Here is a 10717-nt window from a genome sequence, read left to right on the forward strand (position 1 = left end):
TAAAAGTCACACAGATCTCAACAGTGGTGGACAAGCAGCTCACTTGTTCTGTGAGGTGACAGAGTTAATATATAAGAGTTAATATAATATTCCATACACTTAAACTGATATTTTCTTTTTAGGTGGCTAAAATGTTTTTGCTGCTGACCCTGTCCACAGCAGTGCATTGCTTAGCTTTGATGCCAATACTCTAAACTGGGGGGGGGGCGGGTGTCCATCACCATACACTGTAGGTGTTAGAATTGTTATAAGAAGCCAAGTCCCTCCCTTTCTGCTCTGCCTCATGGGACCTTACTTCAGAAAACTTGGGAACAGCAAAAGGTAATTTTCCAAGACACGAACCTCGCAATTTGTGGTAGGTTTTTCATTGTTCAGTGTTCAGTCTCTCGTTTCACACAATATATGTCGTCGCCATCATCATCGCTGTCCCTTATAATGTTATCTTACCTGAAGTGTTCTATCCAGCAACTCCTGGTTCTTTTACCAGCCTGGAAGGGAAAGAACCAGCGATATCTGCTGCTCGTTTCACTACAATCCTGTACAAAAACACACGCAGGCATTGGAGCTTCAGCGGCAAACGTTAGCTTTTGGGGGGAGAAAGTCATGGCGTTACTTATGCAACTACCTCATCTTTTAAATTCACAAATGTCATACATGTAAACAAAACATTGTTTGTTTCTCACTGTTGACTACTGTTAATATTTTTCCTGAAGCAAGGTCCCGTGGTGGTCCACCGGAAGGGGAGGGACTCTGTATTGTGGAAACTGAGAAAGCCACTTTCACATTAATGGACCGTTTTAAGTTTAGAATCTTCAGAGAGAAGCAGCAGAAATTGTAGGAAAGAAATATTTGATTCTTCTTACTAGCAGACTGCAAATCTAGAATAAATGTTGTTGTTTTACCTCTAAAAGTCTTTTCTTCTTTTTGTAGTATGACATTCTTTTGTGTGCAGCTTTCAAGCACTTTGAGGAAACTCCAAACACATAAAATACTAATGAAGGCAAAATAAATAAATACAAAATATTAAAGGAGAAACCTGCAATATATTTACTAGACTAAATTATAAAAATGACCATGATATGTCATCAGAGATTAAGGAAATGTGCCAAATTGGCTTCTTTTGAAATTTCTTCTCTGTTCTGGAAGATCTGTTTTTGTTTGCCTGTTTCACATTTATTAGAGTTCATATTAATGCCGAATGTTGGCCAAGTGAGTAAGTGACTGTTTGTGAGTCATAAGAAATCATTAATAATCTTTCAGAAGGAGTAGATGTCTATAATGAGGAAACTGAGCAATGTGTTAATGGAGTTTGGCAGGCGGTAAAGCAGGTCCCTGAACTCCAGCTGCAGAGTGTGAATTTTCAGAGAAGTGGTTTTCAGGATAACAGGCTTAGTTTTACATAGACAGATGACTGAAAGTTATAAACAGCTGTTTAACTTAAAGTGTGGGACTCATCGTCACTCGTCAGTATCAAAGTATAACGTTATATAATGTGTACAAATATAATGTCGATTCAACCACAGATCGTACATAAAATAGGGATTTGACCTATTACATATACCGTCTATTGCTCCAACTCACTATTTGAACATATATTTACATATTGCTCCTTTAAATAATTATTTTATGAATGACACTGACGCCTATTGCATTCACATGAAAAAAAAATTGGCTGTATTTCTGAATTCATGATATATTTTTTTCAGGAAAAGATCAAAATTGAGGAAACTGTTTTCAAGTGGATGCAATACAGGAGTACAAATAATAAATACATGTCTTATCAAAGTTTCTTGTCATTTTACCTACACATGCCTTCTTTGATAGGTAATATAATTTAAACCCCTCTGTTTTTTCTGCTCTCTGTGCACACAATACCATCATACCATCTTCACGGTACAAAACAAACTGAACTGTAACTCAAGAACACTAAATGGAGACGGATGCTAAATTTGCACAGTATGACTGAGGCATTTCTGATCCCTAAAGATCCTTTTTTTTTCCCACAAAAAAGGTTAAGCGAGGTTAAATTGCACATAATCTTTATAAATGTACATGTCGAAGACAAAGAAAGAAGCTGTGAGAAAACTGCTGTGTGTAACTCCCCTCAGAAGTCTGCAAACGGCTCTGGCTGCGTTTTCTGGTAACACTGCCCTCTTAACAACAGGGGGCGACAAAAGCTCACAAAAAAAAAATAGACGTGAAGAGAAACACAGATTACATTTTACATAGCCCTCCTGTCCCATGCCTGTCTCATAACAGGCCTACAGTACTGTTGTCAGGGTTGGTAAGGTTCCTTTATCTCGTCTTACATGGTACATATACATTCGAAAATTGTGTGCCGGAGACATTCTTCATCCAAACATTTAACAACTTTATAATTCAACCTTTTCGTTGTTTGGATCATATTCTCTGACCTGAAAAATAGAACTCCACAAAATCTATCATTCAATTCCATTGAGATTTTAAAGGCAGGTTAAGTGTTTGCATACATGATCATACAAGCCAGTTTTGATTGTAAAAACTTTTTTTCCCTTAAGATTTTGTGATGGGCAACAATGAACGATTTGTAACCAAACACCTGTCATCTCACTGGCGTGCATCCCGTTACCCTCCAACCCCGACTGTTCTCATGGCGTTGATTTGATTGACAGCATGCAAATCGGTGATGCTTTGTTGGACTGTATTTCCTCCACGCAGCAGATGTTCGACCGCTCAGAGGCGTTCCTCGGTCCACCGAGTTCAGACGGAGTCCAGAGAAGGTCAGAACAGTCTGCAGCGACCACGGCGACTCACTGACTCATAATTGGATCTTTTACCATCATGGAAAAAAGGTCTTAAAACTCAATTTGCACTTTTCACCTGGGAAACAATCCAATTTCATGGCCAGTTCCTCAGACACAATGATGATATGGCAATCCTGCCGACAGTTACAGTATAACACACTGTTTCTTTTAATGCCATTATTGTCCTGTATGTCACTGTTATCATTCCCTGTTGCAAGCAATATTGCCCATTTCTTTCCGCCTACAATATTCTCACTGTGCTCTCAGAGCCATTAAAAGCTGCACTAGGCAAATTCTGTAAACAAAACAGTCCAGTTGAGACAAAGAAAACTGTTCTGTCCCTCATGAGAGGCAAAATGTAATGTTTTCTGTATATCAATGATAAATAAAAGATGTGCAATGTGCAAAATTGTTTGGTGCATTAAAGCTGCACTAGGCAATCAAATAAAATCAGAAGAATTCAGATATGAACCTGAAGTTTAAGTCTCCCCAACCCCTTTTTTTCCATCACAGTCTGTCCTCACTCAGTAACTGTTGTACCATCGTACATTCAGGCCGGTCTGCATTCCAACATCTTCTTGAAGGCTTTTCTGAAGCTGTCGTCCAGGAAGGCGTAGAGGAACGGATTGAGGCAGGAGTTGGCGTAGCTCAGGCTGGTGATGAAGTAGGAAATCCCGATCAGCAGCGGCGTGGTCCTCAGGTCCGTCGTCAGAGCCACGATGGTGCTGAGATGGAACGGCGTCCAGCAGAACAAGCACACAGCCAAGACGATGAACACCATGATGGTGACTTTTTTCTTGGCCTTGTCCAGCGCCTTGGCGTTGCTGTTCAGCCGCATGTTCCTCAGCTTGTAGAGCATCATGGTGTATAAGATGCAGATGGTCGAGACCGGGATGGCGAAGCCCAGGATGAGCGTGTAGATCCGGCTCGCTTTGAACCACAGATTCTCAGGGCTGGGGAAGCTGAGCCCGCAGCTCTTCCTCCCCTCATTCCCATTAAATGGGATGACGTAGACGTCAGCAAAAACGGTGAAAGGCATGACGATGAGGATAACAAGGATCCAGACACACAGTGAGATTATTTTGGCAGCCCGGTAGGTGCGGTAAGGCATGCGCTTGGACCTCACCGTGGCCAAAACGACCAGATAGCGATCAATGCTCATAACTGTCAGGAAATAGATACTGGAGAAGATGTTGTAGTGGTCTATACTTAGGATGACTTTGCACAAAACCTCACCGAAAGGCCAGTAGTGCAACAAGTGTTCGGCTATGTTGATTGGCAGCACTAAAGTGAACAAATCATCGGCGATGGCCAAGTTCAGGATGAACATATTGGTGACTGTTTTCATCTTGGGGGCTTTGAGGATCACGTAGATGACAGCTGTGTTGCCCGTCAGTCCCACTGCGCAGATTACAGAGTAGATGACCGGCAAAATGATGTAAAAATCAGGGGATGGAGGAGTGCAGTACGGGTCAGTGTGGTTCCCTGTGAGGGAGTAGTAGTCCACAGAGTCATTGCAGACTGGCGGTTGCCCGCCGGGGATCGACACATTCTCCATGTTTGAAGAGAGAGATGGAAGTTTGCAAACTGAAAAAACTATCCACTGACTTTAAATAAATTATTCTTTATTGAAACTTCTGTGTCTTTGAGAGACTGAAGATGTCTAAAAACTTGTCTAAGCACAGTTCTGCCCCTCCAAAAAAGGTCAAGTAAAGGTGGGATTACCCTCTATTACATCACTAGAGAGTAGCTCAGCCTCTGACCACAAGCACACAACAGAGAGGAGAGCAGTAGTCACAGCAACAGTTCCCAATCTGAGGTCCAGGGACCACCATCAGGTCGGTGATAAGGTTAACATCAGGTCAAGTGGTTAAGTTAGGGTCAGTAATTTCACTGTTTCAGTTTCTGGTGGGGAAAAAAACGAAAGAAAATGTAGATATTACGTGAACTGTTCCTATGCACTTACTTACTGTACTGACACGTCCAGAGTGATGGAAGGAAATCATATGCATGAATAATAATCTTCTCAGATGAATTTCTCACTCTCAGAGAGCTAGTCCGCGGTAAAATCTGTTCAGTGATCTTGATGTGAAAACGCTCCAGTCTCCCTTCTCCATGCTCACGGTCCAATATTAACTTAATTTCAGGCTTGTTTTTTCCATTTCCAGGTCTTTGAAGAAACGGACCAGAGTGGAGATAAACTACGTGTCCGATGATTTTACTTTTCCTCCACGAAGTCGGCGTGAAAATCACATCCTGCTGATGTTGCGTTTGTCCTCTCACAATATATCCTTTCCCCTCCTTCTCCGACTCTCTCCTCCTCCGGTGTAAAATGAGGATTTTAAAAGGTTGAGCGTGTCCACGATGCGGTTTACGATCGTTATTTATGGTCTCGGGTGGTGCTGTATCCTCTCCGCGCTTCCTGTGCGCTCTGGAAACAGTGCCAGGCTTTTACGCACGAGTGGCGCCTCCCGATATCTGGACAACAGAGAGATGGGCACATCAGTCAGTCGCATGCACACGTTTTAAACATGACTGGAGACAGAGTGAATGTACTTAAACAGACAGCAGGTGCAGCTTTGACTGAGAACAGCCTGAGATGATGAATACACACAAAGTGCAGGTGTCAGGATTCGACAGGCAAAACTGGATCTTTTATCTTTTAACGTTTTTTTCCGTTTCTAAGTGAATACGCACCAAAAACAAAACTTTTAACTAATAAAGTAGCGTGATCAAGCCATGCATAAAGTATTTCCTGTTATTATAGTCAGTCCCTCGCCTTGATTTCATAATTCATGCACAATAATAATGTGGGGCAAAAGTTAAAAACGCACAGAGTGAAAAAGAATCACTATGTATCTTAAAATGTCCTGTCCGTTTGTAATCATTTTCATATATAAACTACTTTTAGATGTAAACTGAAATGCCCTCCTGTATAATCAATTCAAAACTTAAAATAAAATGTATTTCAACAAAGTATTTCACAGATATTAGAGTGCATAAAGAGAGTTCAGGCGGGTTTACCCTTCTCTGTGTCCCTGGTAAAGTCTCTTTCCTCCGGTCTCACCTCTGAGGGAGACGCTCTCCAGCCTCTGCTCCCCTCTCTCTCTCTCTCTCTCTCTCTCTCTCTCTCTCTCTCTCTCTCTCTCTCTCTCTCTCTCTCTCTCTCTCCTCGAAGGCAGCGCCACTGGCTGACGTCATTCCCAGATCCCCCTGTCAATCATGGGGGGTCTGTGAGGGTCGTGTCCTCACGTCAATCTTTTTTTTTTCCTTAAAGTTATACTTTTTTATGTCACTGTGGGATTTCAGCACTGTTCTCTCCAGAGACCAGCTGTCAATCAACCTGTCCTAAGTTTGTTGGCAAATTGAGGCTGGTGGGAGGAAAGTGTTTCTATCTATCTATCTATCTATCTATCTATCTATCTATCTATCTATATATATATATATATATATATATAAAAGTTTTTGATTAATGATTGCCTAGTTCATCACTTTGAAACAGGATAAAGTCAACACAGTTTTTACTATACACACAATACTATACACAGTATTTATGCTAAATATTCTCATTAATTTAAATTGGTGATTACCTACTTCACATGCAGTAGTAGTAGGACCATCTCTGTAAGACTCTGACCTTTGACCCCCTCTTTGTGTTGCAGTCACTGACCACCTTTTTTTTTCTTTGAAGCTGCGTACATGATATGATGTTACTGCAGCTAGTGAGCTAGCATTAGTTAGCCAGACATGCTAACATTTGCAGCTTACATTAGAGCACATAAAGAGAAAGTTTAATCCAATCCCCACACTTGTGCTCTTGTGTAATTGAGAGACTGCAAAAAAAGGACACCATCCAGATTCATGAAACACAGAGTATCGCTCTTCTCAGAGCCTCCTGCAAACCGCTTCATCATGTAGAGAAATGGAAAGCTTGACAGCTCTAGCCATCCGATGATTGGACAGTTGCTTTTTGAAGGCAGGGCTTAGCAAAGGGTCAACTGCACCCCTGGTCCCCTGTTATTTTGTAAAAGTGGCTCCTACGCAAAAAACAAATTGAGAACCCCTGTCTTACACACTTGGACAGGGAGGGTGATATGAGTGATATGAATGCTCTTTGTATTTTAGTGTAAGTGTTAAGTGTTTATTTTCTCATTAACTGTAAAGCAACTTATTTTAAAGTGCAGTTCAAACTCAATGGTTTCTTTAAAATCACTCAGATCAATATTTTTTATATTGTATTTTATTCACCATATTACATTTACAATTATAGTGATGAAACCAGAGATTTATTACCTTACTCTGCAGTTCCTCTAAACACTACAGCGCATTGTAATGCATGCTTTTGGTTTTGTGGTCCGCAGCTTTGCTCTCATAAGACTTGTTTTTAGCCACAGCCGGCAGCTGTTTGCAGTGAAGAAGCTCTGATAACACTAGAACTGCCAGGGGTCGCTATATACCTAAAACCACCAACCTGTGAAATCTACCCACATTATTAAAACGCATTTCACACCACCACCATCATTTTAATAATGCTCATTTACCTCAAATTATATAGCAGGTGCCATCAGTGCAGGTTAATTTCTTCGGTAAAATTACCTTCACGACTCCCAGGTTTCACCAAACATCCATAGTAAAAAACTTTATTTTCTACCCTAACATTTTTCTCTGGACATGACGAGGGGAACTTGGACGAGCTTGAGCTGGCACTGGATTTGATTAAGTGGAGGTGGAGGAGGGCTGCAACTATGGCGTAAAATGAAAGCTAACAGCAGCAGAGAGGAGACGAGAAATAAAGTTTGATTGGAACACCCGTAATCAGGTGATTAAGTAGAGGCGAGATAAGTGAAAGAGAGAGAGAGATGGGGGACTGTGAATGAATGAAACACCGAGATAGTCTTCCTGATTGAACTTGCACTGAGCTTCATTTCAATCAGGAGAGACTTCATTCTGAGTTAACAAATATTTATATTTTACAAGTGAATATTCTCTGGTGATTAGACCCCATTGTGTTATAGGATATATATAAATATATTTCAAGGGGATGATGATGGCATAATTAAAACAGGGAACCCACACAAAGAAAGAAAAGAATAAAAAGAAACAAACTACTTGATATATACCGATCCCTTTCTTTGCTGAATCAAAGTTGATAGAAAATGAGGTTGAAATTAGAATTAGAAGAGAATAGCCTTATAATTAAATTAAATAAATCAAATATAATATTTAAATATAACATTTAAAGTACCGATGTTAGTTTAGAAAGTGACAGGTGAATTAACCTATCACTGGGACAGAAGAACAGCCTGTGTGTTTAAGTCCTAACCAGTGAGTGAACCAGCCGCAACCTTTGTCTGCCTAGAGACAACGACAAAAACAATCTGATTGGATGACGCTATTTTGCTGTTTTCAGGACGGTAACCCATATCTTACTTGAGATGAAACCTTCAAGACAGATGGTGTTAGCTTGACAGCGCTGCCTTTTTCAAGGCGAACTTTCGTAGCGTATGGGAGGATCTGCAAAGGACTGAAATTGCGCCCATCCCCAACTCTGTTAGAAAACAATTTTCAGACACTTGGATCTTCGTTTTTAAAGCTACTTCCACTAGTGCAGCACAGATAGAGCTATGTTGGTTCACAGAGATAATATAACTGGTGATCTAAGCTATATGTAACTATGTGTGTGGTACTGAAACAGAAATACGACTGATATCAAGAGGTGTAATGATCTATATGAATCTTCTTTTTATCAAACACAAACTGAAGTATAAGTTATCCAAACAAAGTAACAGAGTAAATGGGAATTATTCACTGTTTAATACAAGTTTAAGTAAAGAAAACTCTAGAAAAAAATATTATTCTGCCATCATTGTGTGTGGTGTTTGCCGCCCTCTGCTGGATTTGTTGTATATGGCAACTACACCGCATCACAAACTAACTGTCTGCCTGCTACTTCTTCCAGCAAAATCTTTTTTCATTTTGCTGCATTTTAGCAAGCAAGATAGACAATGAAAAAAATAGACAGAAATGAATGATGTTCAATAAATACATAATGAGGTCACAATAGGCCTGAATGACAAATTATGGGGAGTAGCAAATATGAATGCGAGAGATTTGATTAAAAAATGTGAGCTGAATACCAGAACAAAATGAGATCTAACCACCATAAATATAAGGTTGGCTTGTACAGCACAATAAAGGCTCATCAGGGACTAAACTGAAATAAAGTCATAACACCAAATAGATGTTAATTAATAAAATGGAAAAGGGAAAAAAAAAGTTCTGAAGTCTGCCGCGACAACCAGACTGGCGATAAAATAAAATGTCATAAGACTAAACAGAAATTAAGGCCAATAAGAGACATAAATTAAGGTCTGACAACCAAAGAGAAATGAAAATCTGCAATTACAAAAAGAAAGTAAGGTTTGATGCAGCAGAAAAAATAGTAGCACAATCTGTCCTAAATGAGTGCGCTGAATTATGCTGAGGGGATAGTTGGTTTAATTATAATTGAGGGCAAGTTCTAATCAAAAGCCAAGGTTTTGGAGCGGTCAAATGAGACTATTAATGCTTGAGAAGGGACCAGAGCGATGTGCAGACAGATCAAAGATGCATTCTTTCTTCCTGGAGTACTTCCTTATGGCTACATCTATTAGGCTTGTGTGAAAACAGAGAGGACTGGAATGGGCCAATTACATAACCTCTGTTGACCTCTGTCTCTGCCAACTGGAAAACCGTATCTGGCTCTTTAACTGCAGACTGAAACGCGGACCCGATCCGAAATCCCTGAGAAAGGCCTGTGAGAAAATTATAAGCAAACAGGGAATCAGGATGAGAAGACAATTTTGCTGCCAAAGATTGAACATTTATTGCAGTGGAGGGATGATTTTTCAGAATGTCTTTGTGCCACATTAGTTTTCTTGCCACGAAGGGCTCGGGGGCGGGTGAAGTGCCAGGGGGCAGACTGACTGAAGCTGAGCATTTTTCCAGTCGCTGTAAATTTGAGGAAAATTGCAGTCAGGGAATAAACAGACGTTTTCATTAAAGTTATTGCAAATTGGCACATTATTGAAACGCTGCACCTGATAACCTTTGTCAGTGAAGAGGCTGAGACTGCACCAGAGAAGAGGCCCCCAGAGGGGGAAGACTGGAACGGCACAGCAGGGCAAAGGGGGCCGATGTCACCTGTAATCCTGCAGAAGTGGCGGAAAACAACTTGGGTGCCTCATCAATAATTTGGTATCCAGGCTAGTATAGGTGAAAGTTTGATAGAGCACTGTAGAGCACAGCTTTGCTGGAGAAGGCTTTGATACTGGTAGAATATTCTTCCTGTGTTTGAGGTTAAGGTCACCAATCAGTTCCAGGTAGGAATCTACTTTTTGTCTTCTGTCCAGGTAGACAGAGCAGAGTCCTTTCAGGGTAGATGGGGCAGATGGATAAATCTGTTCAACTGGGGAACTGTAGACCTGAAAATGACAGTGATGTTCAGCGGTGACAACCTCATTGCACTGGCAGAAAGAGACTCACTAAATTAACATCCTTGCCTTGAAGGATTTTAGAACTTGGCTGAGGAGATATATTTGCTGCTTGTGGGATATATGGCCAACTGAGAGGAGGGTCCAGAACAGCTAAGGGCAGACAGTGATGAGTGGCTTTAATCACAGTGGATGTGGATAGCTGTTTGAACATGGAAGCTGGCTGCAACATGGAAGCCTGAGTGGCAGTTACAGTTGCTGACAGAACACAAGCCATGCAAAGCTGCAAGAAACAGAAGAACATCAGTACAATATCACAGCAGCAACAAAAACAAACACCTTCTTGGCAAGAGTCATGCAAGCAACACAGCTAAGCATTACTGACCCCAACCATCTTTTGTCGACACAAATAAAGCACAACCGTCATTCTGCTGATCTTGATAAAATGTTAAAAGATGTAGT

At 40.8% G+C, this 10717-nt stretch overlaps 1 protein-coding gene across 1 annotated transcript; it reads right to left on the reverse strand.

The window, feature by feature from the left end:
- Window positions 1-2022: 2022 nt before the first annotated feature.
- On the reverse strand, window positions 2023-4409 carry npbwr2b (neuropeptides B/W receptor 2b). Its single transcript, XM_084719919.1, has one exon. It carries the CDS (start codon window positions 4339-4341, stop codon window positions 3334-3336), a length of 1008 nt encoding a protein of 335 aa, XP_084576045.1. The 5' UTR covers window positions 4342-4409; the 3' UTR covers window positions 2023-3333.
- Between the last annotated feature and the right edge of the window lie 6308 nt (window positions 4410-10717).

This window comes from Lutjanus erythropterus, chromosome 6 (genome assembly GCF_056507025.1).
Source record: "Lutjanus erythropterus isolate fLutEry1 chromosome 6, fLutEry1.hap2, whole genome shotgun sequence".
Taxonomy (NCBI): domain Eukaryota; kingdom Metazoa; phylum Chordata; class Actinopteri; order Lutjaniformes; family Lutjanidae; genus Lutjanus; species Lutjanus erythropterus.

Coding starts and splice junctions, on each gene's coding strand:
- npbwr2b (XM_084719919.1), bottom strand. CDS start 4,341: ATGGAGAATGTGTCGATCCCCGGCGGGCAACCGCCAGTCTGCAATGAC.